The sequence below is a fragment of the Lepidochelys kempii genome, chromosome 5, assembly GCF_965140285.1.
Source record: "Lepidochelys kempii isolate rLepKem1 chromosome 5, rLepKem1.hap1, whole genome shotgun sequence".
Lineage (NCBI taxonomy): Eukaryota > Metazoa > Chordata > Testudines > Cheloniidae > Lepidochelys > Lepidochelys kempii.
In genome coordinates, this window is record NC_136384.1 from 41,974,623 (window position 1) to 42,000,699 (window position 26,077).

Below are 26,077 nucleotides of genomic sequence, written 5' to 3' on the forward strand. Positions count from 1 at the left end.
TTATAGACCCCTTCCTTTTGACCAATGACCACTTGACATGGATTACTGTCTTTCCTAAATGGGACCTTCACGCATCCATGATCAAAATTTCCTTCTCGCTAGCAAGTCCAGAGGACATAGTTCTTGCAGTTTTCCTCTGCTAGACATCACCCAAGAAAGATTTGGACAACCTGTGCAATATTAAAAGGTTTGAGGGGAATCTGCCTATTCCACTTCAGTGCAAGGGGAAGATGTGCTGAAGAGACTATAGGTAATAGCATACACAGAGCACTTCTCCCAGGTTTGCTGCCACCAGTTCAAGAGCCTCCAAGCAATAACACACTGTGGTCCTTCACCAGAGCACTTCTCCCAGGTTTGCTGCCACCAGTTCAAGAGCCTCCAAGCAATAACACACTGTGGTCCTTCACTTGGCTATATATCTTGTTTATTGTTTCCTGCATAAGAAAAATCTATATAAAATGCTGTTGAAAGTTGCTCCCAGGTACAAAGGCTCTTGTGTGGAATTGACGGAACACTTCTTGTTTATCACTAATCCATGACTTTCCAGTAACCACTGAACTCCTCCACCACAACTGGGATGAAGCTTCTGACACAATTTGTCCAGATATGGGATGATGCATATGACCTTTCTTCTGAGGGCTACGGGGAGGACTTGGTACTAAAGGTGATGGTCCAGGACAGCAAATTGCAGATATATCTTCCAATGAGACTGCAGGAGCAGCACATACGGGTACACATTCTGGAGATTCATTAAGTGTAGGAGTTTGTCTGGGCTCACTTCTTAAATAACTGCCTTTAATGACATCTGTGACGTTGCACTCTATATGATTTTATAAAAATATGCTAATGGATGAATATAATGTAACTGGAATATGCTTCATGCAAAAGGTCTCTCATAAGGTATCATTACAAAGCTTATAATCTACTGAGTGTGATCATCCTATTTATATAAATGTATCACTCTTGTATCTGAAACTAGAAATATGAAATATAACTCTGAGGTCCTATTGTAGTTATGCAAAGTGTGGGCCATTAATGGTGGTTTGGAATCTTAATTAACCTGGCTCCCATTAACCAGGACAATTACCTGTAGATGGCTCTGTTTTACTTGTAAGTCTTCCTGTATACTGTGGGCCAGCAAGTGGGTAATGAAGTCTTACAGTGACATGTGATCATGTCATCTGAACTGGAATCCATCTTTAACCTGGTGCTTTTCCATTGAGAAGGAGGGGTGGGAACCCAGAGGGACAAAGGATTCCTGCCTTTTGCAAAAGATATATAAGGGGGTGGAACAGAACAAAGGGGGTGGCCATCATGAGAAATCCCCTAGCTACCACTTGAGCTGGAACAAGGGCTGTACCAGGGGAAAGGATTGTGCCCAGACTAGGAAGGCATCCAGTCTGTGAAAGAAACTTATAGAAACATCTCTGAGGATGAGATTTTATCTGTATTCAGTTTTATTACTGTACTCGACTTAGACTAGCGTATTTTATTTTCTTTTGCTTGGTAATTCACTTTGTTCTGTCTGTTACTACTTGGAACCAGTGGTGAGCTGGAGCCGGATCACACTGGTTCGCTGGAACCGGTTGTTAAATTTAGAAGCCCTTTTAGAACCGGTTGTCCTGCGACTGGTTCTAAAAGGGCTTCTAAATTTAACAACCGGCCAAAAGTGGCGCCTTAGGCACTGACTCTGTGGGTGCTCCAGGGCTGGAGCAACCACAGGGAAAATTTTGTGGGTGCAGAGCACCCACCGGCAGCTCCCCTCCCCGCCCCCGGCCCCAGCTCACCTCCACTCAGCTTCCGCCCCGAGTTACGCTCTGCCCCAGTCTGCTTCTCCCCCCCCCCCCCCGCAGCTTCCCATGAATCAGCTGTTCACACAGGATGCCGGGGAGGGCTGAGAAGCAAGCAGTGGCTTCGCGCTCAGGCCTAGGGAGGCAGAGGTAAACTGGGCCGGGGGGGTGTGAGGAGGGCCACCTGCACCGCAGCAGGTAACCCAGGGGCAGGGCCGCAGGGGAACCGCTCCCCACCCCAGCTCACCTCCACTCCGCCTCCCTCGGCCTGAGCGTGAAGCTGCCGCTTGCTTCTCAGCTCTCCCAGGCTTCCCGCGCGAACAGCTGATTCACGGGAAGCCGGGGAGGGGGCAGAGAAGCAGAGTGGGGTGGCGCGTTCAGGGGAGGAGGTGGAGCGGAAGTGAGCGGGGGCCAGGCGCAGGGCAGGGAGCTGCCGGTGGGTGCTCTGCACCCACCAAATTTTCCCCGTGGGTGCTCCAGCCCCAGAGCACCCATGGAGTCGGCGCCTAAGGCGCCACTTTTGATGTGATCAATGGGGGGAGCGGCTGGTCCCCCTGCTCACCCCCAGCTATGCTACCCTGCCCCTGGGAGCCAGAGGGACCTGCCAGATGCTTCCTGGGAGCCGCCCCAGGTAAGCACCACTGGAACTCCCCACCTTGCCCCCCGGCAGGTCCCGCTGGCTCTTAGGGGCGGGATGGGGTGGGCAACCACTACGGTGGCCCACAAGACCCTCCTGCCCGGTTCTGGGGGCAGTCAGGGGACAGGGGAGGGGGGTGGATGGGGCAGGGGTTCCAGGGGGGCATCAAGGAATGCAGGGGGTTGGATGGGCAGGAGTCCCGGGGGGCAGGGGTGGGTCATGACCCCCTTGTGGGGTGAGGAGGGAACCGGTTGTTAAGATTTTGGCAGCTCATCACTGCTTGGAACCACTTAAATACTACTTTCTGTATTTAATAAAATCACTTTTTACTTATGAATTAACCCAGAGTATGTATTAATACTGAGGGGGGCTGCAAACAGCTGTGCATATCTCTCTATCAGTGTTATAGAGAGTGAACAATTTTTGAGTTTATCCTGTATAAGCTTTACACAGGGTAAAACAGATTTATTTGGGGTTTGGACCCGATTGGGAGTTGGGCATCTGAGTGTTAGACAGGAACACTTCTTAAGTTGCTTTCAATTAAGCCTGCAGCTTTGGGGCACATGATTGATACTAAACTGGGAGGAGTGGTAGATACGCTGGAGGGGAGGGATAGGATACAGAAGGACCTAGACAAATTGGAGGATTGGGCCAAAAGAAATCTGATGAGGTTCAATAAGGATAAGTGCAGGGTCCTGCACTTAGGACGGAAGAACCCAATGCACAGCTACAGACTAGGGACCGAATGGCTAGGCAGCAGTTCTGCAGAAAAGGACCTAGGGCTGACAGTGGACGAGAAGCTGGATATGAGTCAGCAGTGTGCCCTTGTTGCCAAGAAGGCCAATGGCATTTTGGGATGTATAAGTAGGGGCATAGCGAGCAGATCGAGGGACGTGATCGTTCCCCTCTATTCGACATTGGTGAGGCCTCATCTGGAGTACTGTGTCCAGTTTTGGGCCCCACACTACAAGAAGGATGTGGATAAATTGGAGAGAGTCCAGCGAAGGGCAACAAAAATGATTAGGGGTCTGGAACACATGACTTATGAGGAGAGGCTGAGGGAGCTGGGATTGTTTAGCCTGCAGAAGAGAAGAATGAGGGGGGATTTGATAGCTGCTTTCAACTACGTGAAAGGGGGTTCCAAAGAGGATGGCTCTAGACTGTTCTCAATGGTAGCAGATGACAGAACGAGGAGTAATGGTCTCAAATTGCAGTGGGGGAGGTTTAGATTGGATATTAGGAAAAACTTTTTCACTAAGAGGGTGGTGAAACACTGGAATGCGTTACCTAGGGAGGTGGTAGAATCTCCTTCCTTAGAGGTTTTTAAGGTCAGGCTTGACAAAGCCCTGGCTGGGATGATTTAACTGGGAATTGGTCCTGCTTCAAGCAGGGGGTTGGACTAGATGACCTTCTGGGGTCCCTTCCAACCCTGATATTCTATGATTCTATGATTCTATGATTCAGGTCTTGGGTCTGTGTTGGAGCAGACTGGCGTGTCTGGCTCAACAAGACAGATGCTGGAGTCTCAAGCTGGCTGGGAAAGCAGGGGCAGAAGTAATCTTGGCACATCAGTTGGCAGTTCCCTAGGGGGTTTCTGTGATCCTACCCATCATAATATCATCCTGAAACTCAAGATCCTGAGGAAGGTGATGACTCTTTTCAAGAGTCGGACTGGATGACAATTTCCCCATTGATATGGAGACAGTGAAATAGATGGAATAGACTTTTGGGGTCTTCTGATCTCTCAGGACTAAGGTGATGGCCTATATGTTTAGGAGATGGTTTAGGTTAGGGTCTCCTGAGCACCTTGTCGGTTGGTCAATGTGTCAAAGGCAATAGAATGAAGCATTTGCCAAAAGATCTCACATTGAACTCACTTGAATATCTCTGTGTCCAGGACCCATTGATAGGATGCTGCTTGGGCTCAGGTCTCAAAGAGTTTCTCCTGCCTTCCCCTCATTCTGGTCCTCTGCACTCAGACCCCTGCTTCTCAGGCTGATGGTTTAAAGTTTGAAGGGATTGCTGATGTTTGTTACTTCTTCTTTGCTAGTGAAAGGGACTAATCCAGTTAAGTCTGCCTTCCTAGTGAACTAGTTTTTTTCCCTAGGTGATACAGTCCTAGTCTCTCTGGATCTGCTCCTGTTGCAATCCTAGGGGCTACCTGGGCCTCCCTTGGGATAGACTTTTGTTTTCTGCTGTGGCTAAGGACTGTTGGCTCTTCTCCAATTCTTCCCTGAAAAGAAATCTCCCTGTGAAAGGCAGAATTGCTAGTCTGGAGGAAAGATTCACTGCCCACTCTTCTAGCAACAGGGCTCTTCTGACTGACACTGAGATGATGAGGCAGCCATAATTCCAGAAGTCAATCAGATGGTTTTATACATCACGCCACAAGTGCAAGCAGCTGAGCCCAAAACTGGGAGTCTCAGTCAATTTGAACTCCTCATTTTTGGCTTCTGGAGAACTGCCATGCTACAGTAGCTACCCCACTTCCATTTTTGAGGTACATGCTGCATAAACTGAAGTTAATATCAGGCCTAGGATCACAGAGGATATTTCCAGTGGTGCTTCACTTTGCCAGTCAGAGATCCTTGAAAGTTGCTCCTCTTTCCTTAGGAATCATTGTCCTCTTTGGTACCCCTGATATGGCAGCATCCACCCTTAACTTTTCAGTGAGTGTCTCTGCATTTGACTTTCTAACAGGACAGGAAATAAAAGTTACTTATGGGTACAGTAACTAGATTTCTTTGAGATGTGTTGTCCATATGCATATTACACTTATGGGGTACATGTGCCTCACATGCCATTTTTGGAAAGCAGTGTCCATTATGGTCGCGTGTGCACACTTAGTGTCCTCATGCGCAATACCAAGGACATAAAGAATGGAGTGGGCTAAATGCCACCCGGTTTCTTCTCTACCATGGAATCTGAAGGATATAGGACTCTGAAGCATAAGAGAAGCAGGATGGGTAGTGGAATGATGGAATATGTATATGTATAACAGATCTTGAAGAACACCAGTTACTGTACAGGCAAGTAACTTTTCTCCTTCAAGAGTTACCCATATACATATTGCATTTATGGTGACTTGAAAGCAGTGGAGCAATTCAGTGGAAGTGGGAGCTCAGAATCTAGGAGAACAGAGATTGGAGTATTGGCTTTCCAAAAATAGCATCTGATTCAGAAGACTTGATGATAGAATAGTGTTTTGTGAAGGTGTATGCAGATTTCTGCTGACGCCAAAGAAAAATCTTGTCCAATTTGCCAAGTAGATTTGTCTCATAAAATCTTTTCTACTATATAATAATATATTTTGTACAGATATGGAACGAGATTTTTCTAGGTCTGAAATCCATCCAGTAGGTAGGCCATGAGATGGAGAGCTGCATCAGCAGGTCTGGAACAAGAGATAACTTCTTTGGCTGACAGATTCAGAGATTCAGTACATTTGGTTTTAGGGAACCAAAACTGTTTTGGCCACGCTGATGCAATTAATATAGCTTCGGCTGAGTCCGGTCTCATTTTCTGCAAGACCCTTGGGATCAACTGAATTGGCAGGTATGTATACATTAGGGTCCTTGACCACAAAATCAGAAAAGCATCTGAGAGGAAGCCTGGGCTGAAACCCACGCTTGAACAGAAGGCCTGAAATTTCTTGTTGTGTATTGCAAACAGGTCCACCTGAAGATGATCTTTGTCTGAGAAGATGTCATGAAAGATCAGGTCCTTGATCTCTCATTCATGATTTGAGAAGTGTCTGCTCAGTTTGTCCACCAAACTGTTCTGAAGAACAGCTTAGTGCATAGCTGTGAGGAAGATTCAGTGTCAAATACACCAGTTTCATAGCCTGACTGCCTCTGGACACAATGGGGAAAATCTTACCCCTCCTTGTTTGTTTCTATAAAATATGATTGAATTGTCAGTCATTATTCGGATGGATTGATCTTCAATGTGAGGTATGAATGTCTCATAAGCTCTGAACACCAGTCTGAGATTCAGCAAGTTTATATGTATTTGTGCTTCCCACAGAGTCCAGAGGCTTTAATCCATATGTTCCATATGGAATCCCCCTCCCAACAGTAAAGCATCCATTCGTCCTTGATGGCAATGGTACTCCTTTGCACACATTCCTGGGCTACCTCCACCATTTCAGGAAGGATAGAACCAGTAGAGGCACACACAGAGACATATCCAAATGACATCTAGTGGGAACATAAACCAACCTTACAAAGCTCTGCTTGCAACAGTAGTGTGGCATTTGTCATTAAAAAGATGCATGAAGCCATATCTCCAAGGAGACCAAAACACGTCCTCACTGTGGAGTTTGGGTTTGACTCTATGTGAGATATTAAGGAAGACATATTCTCAAACCTGTCTTAAGATAGTTATCCTGAGGGATCTAAGTGTAGCTCAAGAATCCTTAAGGGTGTGAAGGACACTGTCCACTTTGAAACTTAACAATTCTGACCCTTAAAATGACAAGTCCTCCACAGTGGACTGAACCTCCATGAAAAACAAGACCCCTGAAGCAATAAGACTCCCCTCATTACTATGGCCTGGCCATTGATCTTGAGGTGGCATGTGCCACATCAATTCAGCTTGCAGATTTGTTCTGGCTATCAAGTGATCCTCAGTGATGAGTGAAGAAACTTCTTCTGTAACGTCTGGTGGTAGCTTGTCTGAAAATGCCATTATCTTTTTGTAATTCAAATTGTATCTGGGCAAAAAAATGTATCTGGGCAACAGGGTCTGATAATTCATCATTCTAAATTGCAAACCAGGTAACAAGAATTATTTTTACCAAGCACTTTGGTTCCTGGTGCCTTATTTCATTGCCTTTCTCATGCCTCACTCTAACCACCATGTACCCAGGCAAAGGATATGAATTCAACCTCCGTGGAAGGGACAAGGTATTTTTATCTGCTTTCCAGAACATAGGGGCTGCTGTAGCAGGAGTCTGCCACAGGATTCATGCAGAATCCATTACAGCCTCCTTAAATGGGAAGGGTATTCTCCCAGCAGCAGAGGACTGAAGAATATCACTTTATGTGTGGAATCCTGCACCTCCTGAGGCATATGAATCTGATACTCCCTTGAGTAGATCCTGAAACCTTGAGAATCATCCAGCTGTGATATGCTAGGCAAGGCTACTGCCTCATCTGGATAAAACAAGGAAATAACCAAAGGGCCCAATATGTCTGCTGAATGAGTTGGATTCTTTTCACTTAGTTCCTCAGGCTGAGCAGATAGATGAAAGATTACTGCACAGAGCAGGCTGAGTAGCAAAAACAGAGGAAAATCTCTTGAGAGTGGGAGATCTCCCAGTGTGACTTCCAACCCATGTGGTCTCCATAGTTTCCAATACAGTCAGACAGGTATGTTGAGATAAATTCCAGGTGGCCATGAAGTAAAACATCATGATCCATGTCCAGAATAATGGACTCCATAGGTTCTATCATAGGAGGAGTCTCCAGAGTCCCTGCATGATCCATACAAGACAGGAAGAGACACCCTTGGAGAGCACGACAGTCCCTCATACTACCTGCAGATGCTGATGAAAAAGAGCAATCTCTGTCTAATAGTGGAGCAGAGGTAACAGGTGTAAAGGATTGAGCCTAGAGGTACTTGCTACCATAGAGAAAGATGGATCTGGTGTCAAGCTGTCCTGCAGTGGATCAAGAGCATGACTACCAACCTCAGGGCACAAAGCCCAAATCGGCGGTGAGTTCCATACTTAGATTTCACCAACAAATTATAGAGTGTAAACTCCTCATGTACTATAACAGCCTTAACATGGAGCCACACACAGTCCCCTTGGGTACTCTGGTCTGTCTTGCCACCCATGTAAGCTTACCTTTGTGACAGATGGTCCCTTTCACCAAGTATCACAGCAATATTCAGGTTACTCCCAGTCCCAAAGACCCAGTCACTTACCCCAGGTCACCTGCACTTTTAGATATCATACCAAAGACAACGCTTGCAGCCAATCCTATAATAAACTATATAAAGATTTATTATATAGGAAAAGGAAACAGAGTTATTTACAAGGTTAAAGCTGGTAAACACATACACAAATGAGTTACAGTCTTAAATTTCCAAAGTAATAGAAGCTTCTATAATAAGCAGGCTCTATATGTCTTTTAGGACAAAGCCAAGCTAAGCACAGGGGATCTTTTGCTTATGCCTAGTAATCCTTGTATTGCAGAGTCCAAGCAGCAAAAAGATACAGTTTCTCTTTGTTAGGGGTTTTTATTCCCTTCCCCACTTCTACTTTGAGCTGCAAACTCAGCTGATGGGAGGAATTCACTTGCAAGATGCATCTTCATTGGGTGGGAGGAGATTAAACAACAAAATCTTTTGTCCTCTAATGTTTCACTATAGTACATCTGGTGTCGATGGACCTTTCTTCTCGGTCAAGAGAGAAAACATTCTGTTGCAGATCAGCATTTTAAACTAGCTAATGTCTCTCTGCTGTCTGGTGATTTACACAGTTACAGAGGCTTACAAGGCAAATACTCAAATATTATCTTATAATATGGGATACAGATGTTATAAGTGAGATGAATGCATGCAATTTACAAGCATTCCATAAAGTCTAAAATACAAAACCCGTTTGTATAATTCTAATACTTATTTTAACAAGACTAATGAGCTAGACTGATTTCAGCTGTATATTTGTCAGTATTCAACTGAGGCTTGGGGACCTTGGCCTGAGCTGGCACCTGGTCTGCAGCATCACACCTGGTATCGCAGGTACTAGAGCTGAAGAAAGCGATGTGGACTCTGGCTCTTGCAATACCCTAGTACCGGGCATGCTTTAGTACTGTGTGATGTGAGGTTGTGGTTTATTTGAAAACTGTGTTGGAATTGTAGGCTGTCACTTTCGTTTGTAAGGAGTTTCTTGGTCCTGCTTGCAGGATAGTCAGGAGAGTGTGTGATCAGAGTCAGTCAGCAGACAGCCAGTCTAGAGTTGGGCAGGCTGAGTAGTGCCTCTCTGTTTTAGCGAGCAGTCTGCTTTGTCTGTCTCCGTTTTGGGGTTTTTTGTGTTATCATTTTGAATTAAAGTAGTTTTACATTGTAACCTTCCAAGAAGAGTATTTTTTATCTAACTTCTCTATGTGTATACCATGAAAATAACAACAGTGGGACAAACAGCAGAGCCAAGGTGAAAAGAGTGGAGTTTGCAGTGCCAACATAACCAGTAGTGGAGCAACAGTCAGAGTTGATACTGAAAGAGCCATACTGCACTTTGATGGTATCAAGAGTGAAGCTGAAGAGACACATGAGATGCTGCTGCTGCTGGAGCCATCATCTTTGCATACCAGTTCAGGATTCAAGCCTCAGTACCAAGACCTCATCAAGTTTCAGCAGTAGCTATACTGAAATGCAAGGTCTCTTTGCCTCTCTAATAGTCCAGGGAAGCCATTCTCTTTGTTGAGGAAATCTTAGTTAGGGATACACCTCTCTAATACAAGCTCTGAATTTTCTTTACCGAAAGTTTTTTATCAAACTTTCCTGAGCTTGGGGCTGAAGTCTCAGCTGACAAGGCTCAAAGGGAGGTAGATCACATGCTGAAATGAGTACTTCTGGAGATAGGCATGTTATGTATGGACACCCTATGGTCTGAAGACAGTCTCATAGATTTATCCATATAAAACATTTGAAGATCAGCCTCTTCTAGTGTCTTCTTTGAAAAGGACTCACATACAGCACATTTCACAGAGCACAGTGATTCCCCCAAACAGAACAGACATCTCATGTTACCATCATTAATGGGGATAGCACCTTCATGTGAAGGGCTGTTCTAGAATCCAGGGGATTCAGGATTAGGTGTTTCTAAACCCCAGTACCAGAAAAGAAAAAATATAAAGGTTCTGAATGGAAGGAAACCTATCAAAAAATGGTTGTCAACGGGCAAAAAACTAACATATTGTACTAGAGTAGGTCTACATACATAGGAAAAACATTGCTAACCATTAATGAAAAATGGATAGTGAGTGTCTTTATCTCAGAGCCAGCAGCAGTGAGAAGGAACTGCGGGGGGTGTTGGCTAGTTCCACCCTTTATGCCCTTGGCTTGTGACACAAAAACACTGAGCATGCATGCACAGATACAACTGACACTGCTGGCCAAAAGACTCTGCTCTTGGGCATATGGGCACATGCAAACTATAAGTGGAATATGTATATGGACAGTCACTCGAAGGACAAGCTTTTAATGCCATACTAAAGGCTGTTTTCCTTTCTGGGGTGCCCTATTCATTGTCAATCTGTTCTCTGACAGGGTTGATAGACAACACCTACTGCACCCTATAAGAGTCAGAGTCATAGATTTTAAGGTCTGATGGGGAACACCAGATCATCTGGTCTGATATCCTGTATATCACAGGCCACCAACATCACCCAGCATCCACACACTAAACCCAACAACCAAAATCAGACCAAAGTATTACAGCCCACAGGAGACTAGACTATTATGTGCCACAGGCAGAGAATAGGAGGGACCGATGTGCACCAATGCTTAAGGCCCCTGCAATGGAGGGAAATTATTAAGTGAGATATACCCAGATAATCCTGGCAAGTGACTTGCATCTACATGCCGCAGAAGGCGGCAAAAACAAAATACAAAAAAACAAACAACAACAACAAAAACCAAGGTCACTGACCAGGGACAAAATTCCTTCCTGAACCCACATATGGTGCTGATCAGTTAGACCCAGAGCATGTGAGTAAAAGCCAGGCAGCCAAGCACCTGAGACAGAGAAAGTGCAGTGCTTCCTCAGAGCACTAGCCCACTGCATCCAGTGTCCCACCTCTAGCCTTGGCCATCTCTGACGCTTCAGAGGAAGGAGACCAAAAAGAAACACTCCAGAATACATGGGGCGGGGGGGGGGGGGGAATCTCTTCCTAAGCCCTGCAGGTGGCTGAGAGAAGGCTGAAGTATGAGGTTTTAGGAACTCAAGATATAAACTTGGAAGTGAGCCCCAGGGCTACTAAGCCTTACCCCCTACCATCACAAGCAACCCTATAATATAATCACCCTCATAATTTTGTCCAACTCTCTCAAAACTAATTATTTGCCACTAGGACTCCTATTGGGCTGCTGTTCCAGAATCTCCTTCCTCTGGTGGTTAGAAACCTTCTTCTAATTTTCATCCTGAATTTGTTCATGGCCAGTTTATACCCATTTGTTCTTGTGCCAACATTGTCCTTTAGCTCCTCATTTCTCTGGTTTTACCCTCTTTATGCATCTATAGAGAACAGCCTTCTTTTTGCTAGCTAACCAAGCCAATCTCTAACAGTGTCCTCTCATAAGATAGTCCAGCCATTCCCCTGATCATCCTATTAGCTCTTCTCTGTACCTGTTCCAGTTTGAATTAATCTTTCTTGAACATGAATGACCAGAACCGTACATAGTATTCCAGATGAGGTCTTACCAGTTGACTTGTACAATAGCATTAATATTTGTCTATCTCTACTGGAAATGCCTCACTTGATACATCCTAGAATTGCAATAGCCTTTTTTGCAGCCACATCAGATTGGTGGCTCATAGTCATCCTGTGATCAATCCACACACCCAGGTCTCTCTCCTCTTCTGTCACTTCCAACTGATGATCCCGCAGCTTGTAGCAGAATTTCTTATTATTAGACCCTAATTGCATGACCTTGCACTTTGTACTATTGAATTTCATCCCTTTTCTGTCACTTTAGTCTTCAAGGTGATCCAGATCTTCCTGTATAATATTCCAATCCTCCTCTGTATTGACAATGCCCCCCAACTTTATATCACTAGCAAATTTCGTTAGCATACTCTTACTTTTTGTGCCAATCCCATTAATAAAAATATTGAATAAGATTGATCCCAAAACCAATCCTTGAGGAACTCCACTAATAGCCTTCCTCCAGTCCAATAGTTCACCATTCAGCATAACCCGTTGTCTTCAAATGCTTTACTGAAGTCCAAGTATATTAGATCTATTTCACTTCCCTTATCCAAAAAATCAATTATTTTCTCAAAGATGGAAATCAGATTAGTCTGGCATGATCTACATTTGGGTAAACCCAATTGCATTATATCAACTTTACCATTTGAAGGCCAGAAGAGGGAGTTCAGGAAAGATTATTATTATTAGAACAATCTTTTCTGAATCCCCTCTTCTGGCCTTCAAACAACCCCCAGCCTCTCCAAGCTCATTATCAGAAGCAACCTTCCCACAGACCAGGACACACCAACTCGAAGTGGCACCAGACCCTGTCAGAACAACCAACAGAAAACCTGCAGACATATCTCCAATGCTACAATGATCAATAACCCCCACAACACACTTTTCAAGATCCATGAGTCCTACACATGCCTATCACAACATGTGGTGTACTTCATTCTGTGCACTAAATGTTATCATCCAACTTGGGTGGAATCTTGCTGAGCAGTGTCTAGTTGAGCTGACATCTTCCAAGTGGTATTCAGTGGCTAGTGCTTGGCAATTTCCCCTCTGCAATGAGGGGAGCTGTGCTTGTCTTTTTGTCTCATTCTTTGTGCAAAAGGTACAGTGCAAAACTCTATGATCTGGACTGTAGTTTCTGGAAGGAACAGTGGGGACCGAGGCCTGGAGGAACAAGCAGAGGAAGCTGAAGACAAGGCCGCACCCCTAGTGGCAATGGACAGGTTTCTGTTCCATAGTGCTTCTGCCTGAGGAGGGAAGGGACCACAGGCATCCTAACTGGGTTTGCTCAATTCTTTCCTTTCCTTTGTTCACTCCTTTCTACTCTTGGGGGAACCCAAAAGTGACATGGTTCTTTGTCCCCAGTTTCCTTTCTGCTCCTGAGAGAAGCAAGGTGCTCTCATCTTTCTAAGCTTGGTGAGGCACTGTAGGCACTGCCCCTCTAGCTACAGTCTGGCAGCTTTCAGGGATCAGTTTGCTGGACTCTAAAGGAGCTGACAGAGGAGCTGGAGCAGCTTTTCTTCTCTGGATGCAGTGTTCTGCAAGTCAGGAACAGTTTGGGAGCCAATTATCTGGGCTGCTGCTGTTTGAGTAGTCCCTGTACTTCCTGGTTCCTGTTCTCAGATGGAGTATGAATACTCCAGTGGATAAGCCTCTGCTGTTAAGGCTGCTCCTGCCTCATGGAGAAGGGTGGGGGAAGGGAGCGGGAGGGAGGGAAGAAACAAGGGCCCTTGTCAGACTGAAGCCATGTTTCATGCAAGAGGTGCTTGCACCAGCATGTCCCTTACCATTCCACTGACAATCATTTTTTTTCAAAAGGCATGAAAAATTGGGATATATAGTACTCATAGACTGGAGAAAAACAAATGAACCACTAATCTTCAAGAAAAGAAAGAAGAGTGATCCTAATCAATACTGTCCCATAATTCTAGGGTCTATTCCCAGTAAAATAATGGAACAAATATTATGAGGAAAAATCAGGAAGCATTTAGAGGATATTGGAACCATGAGCAACGATCATCAAGAAAATACAATGAACAGCTCTTGCCAGAAAACCTAATTAGTTTTTAAGATAGAAAGATGAAGGGAAAGGGAAAGCACTAGAGGAGCTGATGTGTTTAGTAGCTACTTTGCTGATCTATGATAGTTCTAGTATCATTTAATATGTCTTTTAATGGTCTAAAAAGTGCTTATGAAATTAATGAAATTCACAGATGGTATAATCTGGCAGGAGTTACAAACACAAGTGACAATAGAGAATTAATGCAAAGAAACCAAAAGAGATTAGCAATATGAGATCTGATTCACCATAGTGATCATCCAGTTTAATGTCAGAATAATTTATTTTAATTCCATTCCACTGGCATAAAACTGGAGTATGTATTGGTGAATTAAGTCCATGGAGTGAAAAAGAGTGAAGGAGGTGCTAGTAGTCAGAGAGTTTGCAATATGATACAGTAATAAGTTAAAAAGACCACTGCATCATTGAGCTGCATACACAGAGGCATTATGTCATGAGACAAGGAAGCAGATTCATAGATTTTAAGGCCACAAGAGACCATAATTACCATCTCTTCTGATCTCCTGCATAACACAGGCCATAAAATTTCACATAGTGGTTCTTATATCAAGCCCATAACTAAGAGACGGACCCTACCATGTTTTTGGAGTGATAACATGTCTAATACTGTGTTCATTTGTCAACAACTCATTTCCAGAATGATATGGATCAACTGGATCTCAGAAAGAGTGCAACAAAAAGTCTAAGATAACACTACATGTAGTGGAATGAATATAGTAAAAGTAAGCAAACAAAAGGCCCTACAAAACAAACACCCAAGACTTTAATTTAGCCTGAATATCACAAAAGAGCTTCCAGAGAGTGAGATCTGTTAGGCTGTGGAACAGCATCCCAAATGAAGAAGTGGACTATTACTTGGCACAGTTAAACTTAGATGCCACAACACAATAGAAATGTACTATAGGGTGTACAGTCTTGAACTGATTGACAGGGACTTGAACAAATTGGTTGGTCTGGTAGGTCTTTTATATTTTTAACTTCTGTGAATCCAAGATATATAGATCAATATAGTGTTCAATAAATTAATTTGTCTGTTGCATTGGAAAATTGAGTGTGTTCCCAGAAATCAAGATCACAAATATGTTTGTTCCCCAGCTGAGTAGTGCTAGTGCTGATGGCACTGAATTAGCTAAGCCACTGCTTGTCCCCTAAAAAAAGTCCTGGCCAAATATATAGATTATCTCATAAGAACATAAGAACAGCCATACTGGGTCAGACCAATGGTCCATCTAGCCCAATATCCTGTCTTCCAACAGTGGCCAATGCCACGTGCTTCAGAGAGAATGAGCAGAACAGGTAATCACCAAGTGATCCATTTCCTGTTGCCCATTCCCAGTTTCTGGCAAACAGGCTAGTGACACTTCAGAGCATGGTTTTGCATCCCTGCCCATCCTGGCTAATAGCCATTGATGGACCTATCCTCCATGAACTTATCTAGTTCCTTTTTGAAACCCATTGTACATCCTCTGGCAAGAGGTGCACAGGTTGACTGTGTGTTGTGTGAAGAAATACTTCCTTTTGTTTGTTTTAAACCTGCTTCTTATTAATTTCATTTGGTGACCCCTAGTTCTTATGTTTGAGAAGGAGTGACTAACACTTCCTTATTTACTTTCTACATACCAGTCATGATTGTATAGACCTCTATCATATCCCCCCCCTTAGTCGTCTCTTTTCCAAGTTGAAAAGTCCCAGTTTTATTAATTTCTCTTCACATGGAAGTTGTCCATATGCCTAACCATTTTTGTTGCCCCTTTCTGTAGCTTTTTCAATTCCAATATATCTTTTTTGAGATGGGGCAACCAGAACTGCATTTTTGACTACTACTGCACATGTAGTGGGTGTTTTCAGAGAACTATCACAATGACTTCAAGATCTCTTTCTTGACTGGTAACAGCTAATTTAGACCCCATCATTTTATACGTGTAGTTGGGATTATGTTTTCCAGTGTGCATTACTTTGCATTTATCAACACTGAATTTCATCTGCCATTTTGTTGCCCAGTCACCCAGTTTTATGAGATCCCTTTGTAACTCTTTGCAGTCTGCTTTGGACTTAATTATCTTGAGTAGTTTTGTATCATCCGCAAATTCTGCCACCTCACTGTTTACCCCTTTTTCCAAATTATTTATACGTTGAACAGTACTGGGCCCCGTACAGACCCCTGGCGGACACCACTATTTACCTCTCTCCATCCTGAAAACTGACCATTTATTCCTACCCTTTGTTTCCTAACTTTTAACCAGTTCCTGATCATGAGAGGACCTTCCTTCTTATCCCATGACAGCTTTCTTTGCTTACGGGCCTTTGGGGAGGGACCTTGTCAAGGGCTTTCTGAAAATCTAAGTACATTATATCCAGCGGATCACCCTCGTCCACATGCTTGTTGACCCCCTCAAAGAATTCTAGTAGACTGGTGATGCATGATTTCCCTTTACAAAAACCAACTTTGACTCTTTCCCCAACAAATCGTGTTCATCTATGTGTTTGATTACTCTGTTCTTTACTATAGTTTCAACCAGTTTGCTGCTGTCTGTCTTCTACACTGCAAACTGTTTGGCAGAGGACCCCTTTTCTATTTATACCATGTACAGTACTGACCAAATTGTTAGCACTTAACATATATTAATAATTCTTTTAAAAAATAGAAGTAAAATCCTTATGTAGCCAAAAGGGCAAAATATAATTCTAGATAAAAATTATCAATACTATTGTAAAATTCTAATGCCTAAGGGTATGTCATCCTGTCTTATGAACCTACTTACTTTCACAGAATGTATCTAAGGACATTCCATAGAAGAAAACAAAAGGCATGGAGGATGAGGACAATCAAATTTGACAGATTATAGGGGTCGAGCCTCGACCCCCTCTTCAGGCTGCTTTGCACTGCTTAGGCCAGTCCCAGGATCAGTGGAGCTGAAAGGTAATTAAGAGCCACTCTTCTGCCCACATCCTTGTTTCCTGCAGTAGAAATACCCAGTTGTTGGAGGACCAGTATATATAACCTTACACTTCCTGCTCCTGGCCCCCCATACATAGAATGTCTGAGCGGGTTTGGCCAGATTATCTTGTGCTCTAGGAATCACAGGGCAATGGAATGTCCCACTGGTGGCCACTTCCACTACTAACAGCCCCGGAGGGTGTCGTAAATTGCATTAGCCCTGGCCATCCTTGGGATTGAGGGATTGGAAAAGTTGCTTCTGCTCTCCCAACTCTTCGGTTTTGTACTAAGCGCATCTCAACCATACCTAAGGATCTGACCCATAGTGCAAGAGCTTGCAACTTTGATTTGTGTGGGTAGTTCTTATGCAAATAATCCAACTGAACTCAACTGATTTAAATAAATTCAGACAAAATGTAACAATGACAAGTTCCAGTTGAGTTGCATTTTCTGAAATAAATTATTCAACAGCCAGTTAGAGTGGCAGGGCCCAGAACTTCTTAGGATTCAGCCATAATTTTTTGTAATATTCATACAGGGGAGCTGTAGAATAATTTCAAGATTCTTTTAAGAACTACTGTGTATCATTCAAAGAGATGGCCATTGATCTCACTAAGGTGGAATTTCTACCTCCTTCAGGTTTCAACCACTAGTTGTATTTGTTTGTTTGTTTTACTAGGAAAAACTTTGAAACTTGTTAGATACTCTGTTTTCCAAAACAATATAGTATTTTAATCAGACTATGGCAGTACTCAGATAAACAAAACAGAAATCTAAGCCTGAGATCACTATGCATTTAACAAAACAACACTTATCAATAACGTTAAAAAAAAAGCCCTCTCACCTCTATTCCCCATCCATAGTTAAATATGACCAGCAGACTATAAACAGAACAGTTCAAAAAGAGTGACGGGAAGGGGAAGCACTTTCCACAACACAAAGAAATTACCTATGATGTACAAGTCGGCAGTAATTCACCATATATTTACTCATTCTACAGAACGTGAATTAGTGTAAATCACTGTATCTCCACCAATTATTTATTCCAATGAGTATGAAATTTTGGCGCAATTCATTATCTCTCTCCAGAGATTACTTACTCTAAAAAGCTGGTGATGTAGTCCCGGCTACAGGCTGACCAGGAGAAGGGGTTGGTGTTTGCTGTAATGTGAGCTGCCATAAGTTTTGCTGCTTCATGACCTTTGGTCCCACAAGAATTTCCAATTCCATCATGGTTCATACCAAAACTGTCCAAAACAGAAGGAAAAAAAGTGTCCCATTACTCTCCTATGGTACCAGACAAAAACAGAGTTTGCAACTGAAAGGCCACGCTCAGTTAGTGTAGGAGGACTGAAACAAGATATGTATGATTAATTCAGACTAAACTCTGTACACTCAGAATACTATGCAATTTTGCTGTTTCATATAAAGATATCAAAACATTTTACTACATTGTGTAAGTCTCACAATAGCCCTGTGAGATAAACAAAAGGGACTCATACTTCAGGCCTTATTGGGGAGTTTGGCCCAAGTAAGAACTACGGGTAAATACCTGCTCTTGCACTCAGATCAGTAAACACAGACACAGAGAGTCTGCGTGATATTGCCAATGTCATATAGTGAGTCAATGACAATCCAGAATAGAACTTAGGCAGCCTAACTACTAAACAACCTGTGCTCCCAAAATGCATCCATTTATATAGTGGTCTTGATCCTCTGCTGTTCTAAGTCTGCTTTGTGGTGGTCCTCAAATGCAGGGTCAGCAAAATGATTCAGATATCACCCCCTTCTTAGCATCCAACATAGTTCACATGGTCACAGAAAAAGGGGTGTACCCAAGGATCCTTAGAGGTTGAACACCCCGTTGGAACTGTAGGTGGCCAGCATAATGTAGAACAGCTAAATCATCACCAAACTAAAACTAAAAGCTAAATCCATAAGAACTCTTCTTTAACAGACTACTTAAGAGCAAATGTTTAACTTTATACATCAAATTAACCTTTAAAATTAAATAACTACTACATTTTAGATATAACACGTTAGTGAAATATTCAGTTTGTCAGCAGTTTGATTGATATGATGTAAATTAATCATAATAATTAAAGATAACATACAAAAAGGCACTCTAATTAATTGTATAATTTTTTAAAAATCATCTCCCCTGTCCATCTTTGGGGTAGCTGGAGTCAGTCTGCAGTATGGCAAATTTTCTTAAATATTCATCTATCACAAAGGAATTTCTCTTTTCCATGCAAATGTCATTCAAGATCATGGGCTTGTTATATTCCATTCTGGATCTCGTCACAAAAGATCATGATATCTCATGAGCCATTCGAAATAGCAGATTTCATTACTCATGGGAAGAGACAGAAAGACAGTTAGTGAAAATGAAATATTCATAACTTTAAAATACAACCTTCCCATCCGTACTGTGAGAAAAAATTCAAAGCAAAATCAAAACACGTTAAACAAGTTATCCCTCAAACATGGTGCATTTATTCTGGCTTAGTTCTTAGTGGTAGCACTTTTTACATTTTTAGGCAAAAACAATGCACTTTTATTTTCACTCTTTTTTTTTTTAATGTAAGGCTAATCACAATCACTTCTCTCTGCTCTGCTCTTGAGTTATACAATCATTTAAGTATTGTGAAATGATGTAAATTAATTCATCACAGTGTACATAAATGTAATTTATGCATGCAGTCTGAAGATTTTTTGTAATACTGTAAATTATGGTTACTCACCTGTAACTGGAGTTCTTTGAGACGAACTCAAGTCTGTATAGTCACACCCATGGGATACACCGACTGAGCAGCTCTGATGGTGGAAACTTTTGATAATATTGCCTGTTGGCGCACTCTTGTACGCCCTCCTGCTCTTTCCCTCAGTGTTCCTGAATGTTCTGAGGGCAAGGTTATAAAAGGGGTATAGCACTCTGACCACCTTAGTTTCTTCTACCGCTTCCCAAAAGTCTGATACTCTAATTAGGACTTAGGAAAAGGTGAAGGTACATGGGGAGCGTAAATATGCTCCACATTACATTTCTACACAGTTCTGTTAAGTGGAATGCATCTAAGCTATACCACTGATGTTGCCTTGGCCTTTGTGGAATGGGACCTAATCCCTTCAGGAATAGGAACAGATGCCAATAAGCAGCCATCCTCTATGCACAGTCTAGCCCATTTTGATGTTTGAGAAGCAATTGCCTGTCCTCTTTTGTTATTATCATAAGATATGACAGGAGTAAATCTGGAGATTTTCCAAATTGTTTTGTCCTATTAAGATAATATACTAAAGCCCTCTTAGCATCTAAACTTTGTAACTTATTTTCATCTGCAGTTGCATGGGGTCTTAGAAACACTGGCAGGTTAATTGACTGATTAATGTAAAATTCAGTCACTACTTTAGGTAGGAACTTGGAAGGGCAATGTGGCAAACCTTATCTTTATGGAGTACAGTAAATGGCAGGTCAGTCATGAGGGCTCACAGGACACTCTTCTTGCTGATGTTGTAGCTATGATAAAAACTGTTTTAACTGAAAGATGAAATGAAGAACATTCTCCAATTGGCTAAAAGAGAGGCTTCATGAACTGCATAAGGACTATGTTAAGGTCTCATGTCAGTGGAGGGCCCTTGAATGGTGGATAGATATTAATTAATCTATGATTCTATGATTCTATGAACCCTTTCATAAATCTTTCAACTGTCTCATGTGTGGATATAGATTTGTTTTCAATAAGTGAATGATACACTGATATAGCTGCTTAGCAAACCTTAATAAATGCTTAATTAATCATTTCCTAGAGCTAAGACAAACCTCCTGTACCCCTGTGAACTACACTGTAATAATCCTGATTGAATCCTACATCTCAAGCCATCAGGTGTAGGAAATATGAGTCCGTATGATAAACTTTTCCATTCTGCTGAGTCAACAAATGGAGTGAGACGGAGAGATTGGAAAACTCCTTTGGATAGCTGAAGGTGGTCCGGGAGCCACAGTTGCTTCAGCCTTGCCAGAACAACTATGATTACTTTGGCTCTGTCCTGTTTTATCTTCCTTATTACCCTCTGAATGAGAGGAAATGGAGGGAAAAAATATAGAACACCTCATACACAATTTATCCTGAATGTGTCAGATGGTGTGATGCTATATGATTGAAATGTGACCATGTATGTCATTGATATTGCCATTGTTAGACAATTGCAACAAATCTTGTACAAAGTATGTTATGTAAGGTACCAATGGAAAAGTTACGATTTGCTAAATAAGATTATCCTGTTTATATGCACGTATCATCTTTGTATCTGAAGTTATGAATATTGGCTATATATCTATATCTCAGATCGGTTTGTGCCTGGGGTAACACTGACAAGCTAGTTTACATCCAGTTTAGCCAGCCCATTGTGAATGGACTATTCAAGTTTAATGATCCATTAAGGATACTTCACTCTAACAATGGGCCATAGAAGAAACTCATTCTGCCCAGATATCAATTCCTGCAAACGCCTCAGCCTCCAAGGGGCCAATGGCTACCCCCTGTGAGTCATCAGGCCTTGTAAGGACATGTAATATGCTCATGTGACACTGGACTCAGTCTTGTGCCAGTAACTCTCCACAGGACTGTGAGCTTTGTTTGAAACAGAAAATTTACAGGCACATGGCTCAGGGTATAAAATCCCCCTGGGACAATTCCATTTTGCCTCTTTACTGCTCTGATTCTCTGGACTGTGGATTTACAACTAAAAGGAGCATACTGACCTATGGACTGATAATCCCTCAATCTTTTGGAAGTTACCAGAGAAACTTCACAAGCCAGCAGTCTATAACATCACTGCTACCAAACCTGATAGAATCATAGAATCATAGAATATCAGGGTTGGAAGGGACCTCAGGAGGTCATCTAGTCCAACCCCCTGCTCAAAAGCAGGACCGATCCCCAATTAAATCATCCCAGCCATGGCTTTGTCAAGCCTGACCTTAAAAACTTCTAAGGAAGGAGATTCCACCACCTCCCTAGGCAACGCATTCCAGTGTTTACCACCCTCCTAGTGAAAAAGTTTTTCCTAATATCCAACCTAAATCTCCCCCACTGCAACTTGAGACCATTACTCCTTGTCCTGTCCTCTTCCACCACTGAGAATAGTCTAGAACCATCCTCTCTGGAACTACCTCTCAGGTAGTTGAAAGCAGCTATCAAATCCCCCCTCTTTCTTCTCTTCTGCAGACTAAACAATCCCAGTTCCCTCAGCCTCTCCTCATAAGTCATGTGTTCCAGACCCCTAATCATTTTTGTTGCCCTTCGCTGGACTCTCTCCAATTTATCCACATCCTTCTTGTAGTGTGGGGCCCAAAACTGGACACAGTACTCCAGATGAGGCCTCACCAATGTCGAATAGAGGGGGACGATCACGTCCCTCGATCTGCTGGCTATGCCCCTACTTATACATCCCAAAATGCCATTGGCCTTCTTGGCAACAAGGGCACACGCTGGCTCATATCCAGCTTCTCGTCCACTGTCACCCCTAGGTCCTTTTCTGCAGAACTGCTGCCTAGCCATTCGGTCCCTAGTCTGTAACGGTGCATTGGGTTCTTCCATCCTAAGTGCAGGACCCTGCACTTATCCTTATTGAACCTCATCAGATTTCTTTTGGCCCAATCCTCCAATTTGTCTAGGTCCCTCTGTATCCTATCCCTGCCCTCCAGCGTATCTACCACTCCTCCCAGTTTAGTATCATCCGCAAATTTGCTGAGAGTACAATCCACACCATCCTCCAGATCATTTATGAAGATATTGAACAAAACCGGCCCCAGGACCGACCCCTGGGGCACTCCACTTGACACCAGCTGCCAACTAGACATGGAGCCATTGATCACTACCCGTTGAGCCCGACAATCTAGCCAACTTTCTACCCACCTTATGGTGCATTCATCCAGACCATACTTCCTTAATTTGCTGACAAGAATACTGTGGGAGACCGTGTCAAAAGCTTTGCTAAAGTCAAGATACAATACATCCACTGCTTTCCCTTCATCCACAGAACCAGTAATCTCATCATAGAAGGCGATTAGATTAGTCAGGCATGACCTTCCCTTGGTGAATCCATGCTAACTGTTCCTGATCACTTTCCTCTCATGTAAGTGCTTCAGGATTGATTCTTTGAGGACCTGCTCCATGATTTTTCCGGGGACTGAAGTGAGGCTGACTGGCCTGTAGTTCCCAGGATCCTCCTTCTTCCCTTTTTTAAAGATTGGCACTACATTAGCCTTTTTCCAGTCATCCAGGACTTCCCCCGTTCGCCACGAGTTTTCAAATATAAGATATAAGATATAAGATAGATAGACAAAGATATAAGAACATCGCAATTATTGTATGTATATGATCTATTAACCATTTTAACTCTCTTCTTCTTTTCTTTCATTAACCTTTAGGTTTTAATTACTAAAGAATTGGCGGCAAAGTGATTATGGGTAAAATCTGAATTATATATTGAGCTGGCTATGTGACTGATCTCTTGAGATTAGAAGGACCCTATATGTGATTAAACTGGTTTTCAATAACCACGCCTCATAGATTCCAGTATCTGGGAGCTGTGATAAGGGCTGCATTTTTGACTTTTTGTTAACCAGTGTGGTGAGGCAGAAGTTTACCTTTGTTACTGGCTTGGTATAATCTAATGATAGAATAACTACCAGTTTGAGGTGAGTCTGCCCTATTTCTCAGCAGTTTGTCCTGAATCTGGTGTTCTCAGCTGTGACCCACTGGGGCACAGTGACAGATGGATTGACTGTCTCTCCCGGCTCTTCAGCAACGTCTGGGACACCTTTGTGTTTTACTTTGTCACAAAATGTCTACCTCTGGACAACCTCATGCACTGATGTTCTCTTTATCACTGACAGATTGAAAGACCATTCATGGAGTTCTGTTGTGTCCCTGCTCCGGCAGTTTGAAAGGCTGTTTTCTTTCACTACTAGGCGTAGAACTACAGGTAGGTCCTGTATTGAATTCACCATTCCCAGAGAGACATCGCTTCCTTACATAGCTCCATGCAATGAATTCTTCCTCCTTGTTTATATAATACATTGACACTGTATTGTCCATAAAGACCTAAATTATCTTATGATGATGATAGGCAGAAATGATTTCAGAGCCCAATGTATTGCTTTTAGCTGTAGCAGCCTGATGTACAATTTCTTTTCCTGGAAAATCCATTGGCCACAAACTGTCAATTTGTCGAAACGTCCTCCCCAACTTAGGTTGGAAACATCTGATGTGATTGTTGCTGATAAAACTGGAGCAATGAAAGCCATTCCTTTTATTTTTTGAAGGTTTTGAGGTTATGAGGCCCATTAGTCTGAGAAAAAATGTGATTCTTTGACAAGGGAACTATGCAATAAGGCTAAGGCTTGCTGAATCCTTATAAACCTTTATTCTGGCAGAAAGTGTCTGACTTTCTGAGAGACAAAATTGCCCCTATGAAGGGGATCTTTTGAGTGGGTAGTATGATTGACTTCTCCCAATTTATCTTTTGTCCCAGCTTATTGAATAGGGAGTGTGTGCAGGATATGACTTCTGATAGATTTTGTTCTGACAATGTTTTGATTAGCCAGTGATCTAGCATCTACATATATGTGAATCCCTTGGCTTTGTAAAGGCACTAATACTGCCAAGAGGCATTTTGTAAAAAGTCTGGGGCAGGAGAAAAGCCAAAGGGAAAGACTTTGAACTGAAAATGATCTTTCCCTACTAGGAAACAGATATTTGCAGTATGGCAATCTGATTGCAATATATGTCCTTCAGGTTGAGAGCTCAAACCAATCTTGTATTGAGAGGAAATGTTTTATATAGATGCCAAATTCAACATGAAATCAGAATTTACTGATGAAGGAATTGAATTCTCTCAGGTCTAATGTAGGCCAAAGACCTCCATCCTTTTTTGGGATTAGGAAGTACCTTGAACAGAAACCCTTTCCTCCGAATTCACTCAGCTCCACTTCTATTACCCCTGCCTCCACAAGACAGGGAGCCTCCCATTTTAACAGGCCCTCATGAGAGGGGTCTCTGAATAGGAATGGGGTGAGAAGGTTGGGAGGAGAGAGGGAGTCAGATTGGATGGGGTATCTGCTGTGAATTATTTCTAATATCTATCTACCCATAGTTATAGCACTCCAGTTGCAGAAACAACACAGGCAGTCACCAAATGGGGTAGGTAAAGAATAGTCCAAATTTGGTTTGCAGCTCTCAGACCTTATGTCAAACCTGAGGATGAAGGTCCAGCACAGATGTTGACATTGAGATCTGTTTACCTTTTACCTGAGGCTTAAACACTTTCCTCCTTTGCTGCCAATGTTATTCAGCAGAATGTTGTTGATGGTAGAGGCATCTCTGAGAAAATAAATACTAGGAAGATGAGGATGCATACTGTTGTCACTGATACCTGAACACAGCTACCTAGTTCTTCTCCTAGGTTGCTAATACACTCATAAAGATCTGGGTGCAGATCTAGTGACTGTCATTTCTTCAGGAACCTCATTTTATTGCTAAATACACCATTCCGTTTAAAGGGAAACTCCTCCACATTAGTGATTCTCTCTGAAGGTAGTTCAGATGATCTACTCCATGAATGATTCCTGAGAGAGATGGCTTCTAGGAGAAACTTCCAAGGAATCAAATGTTACTCTTAGATTGTGTTTTGCAACAATCTTTAGACATGAGGGCATTGGCTAATTTTCTTGGAACCTCCGAGATGGATTTTGCAAATACCACCATCTTTTCCCAAAGACAGTACTGGCTGCATGCAATTACAGTCTGGTAATCTGACATTCTTACACCCAATGTTTCAGATTAAAATACTTTTTTGCCTAAAATGTCCATTTTCTTGCTTTCTTTATCAGAAGGTGTAGACTACATCAAGCACCCTTAGACCTCTGGGCTGCAGCTTCAGCCAAATGCAAGTTCAGAACTGGATGTCTGTGCAAAAAGAATGAAAAACCCTCATGCGGTAATTGGCAGCTACCTTTTTCAACATTGCTTGAACAGAAGTGGAAATGAACCATATTATTGCTTTTGCTAGCTGCCAGAGCCCATCTAAAACTGGCAGTGTAATTCTCTCCTTGGATGGAGAGTCAAGAATGTTGAAGATGATGAGAAGTCTCCTTTACTATCAGAAAGGGGATTTTCAAAGTAGTTGCCA

At 42.7% G+C, this 26,077-nt stretch overlaps 1 protein-coding gene across 6 annotated transcripts in view; it reads right to left on the reverse strand.

Annotated features, from left to right (window-relative positions):
- Positions 1-26,077, reverse strand: part of ADAMTS6 (ADAM metallopeptidase with thrombospondin type 1 motif 6) — a 328,488-nt gene that overhangs the window by 164,707 nt on the left and 137,704 nt on the right. For all 6 annotated transcript variants that reach the window (XR_012158888.1, XM_073344058.2, XM_073344059.2 and 3 more), the window contains one exon: positions 17,986-18,132. Coding sequence is in view for 5 of the 6 variants with exons in the window: in XM_073344058.2 (XP_073200159.1) it covers positions 17,986-18,132 (147 nt within the window). In the remaining variant the exon portion in view is untranslated. The remainder of the gene's footprint in view (positions 1-17,985; positions 18,133-26,077) is intronic.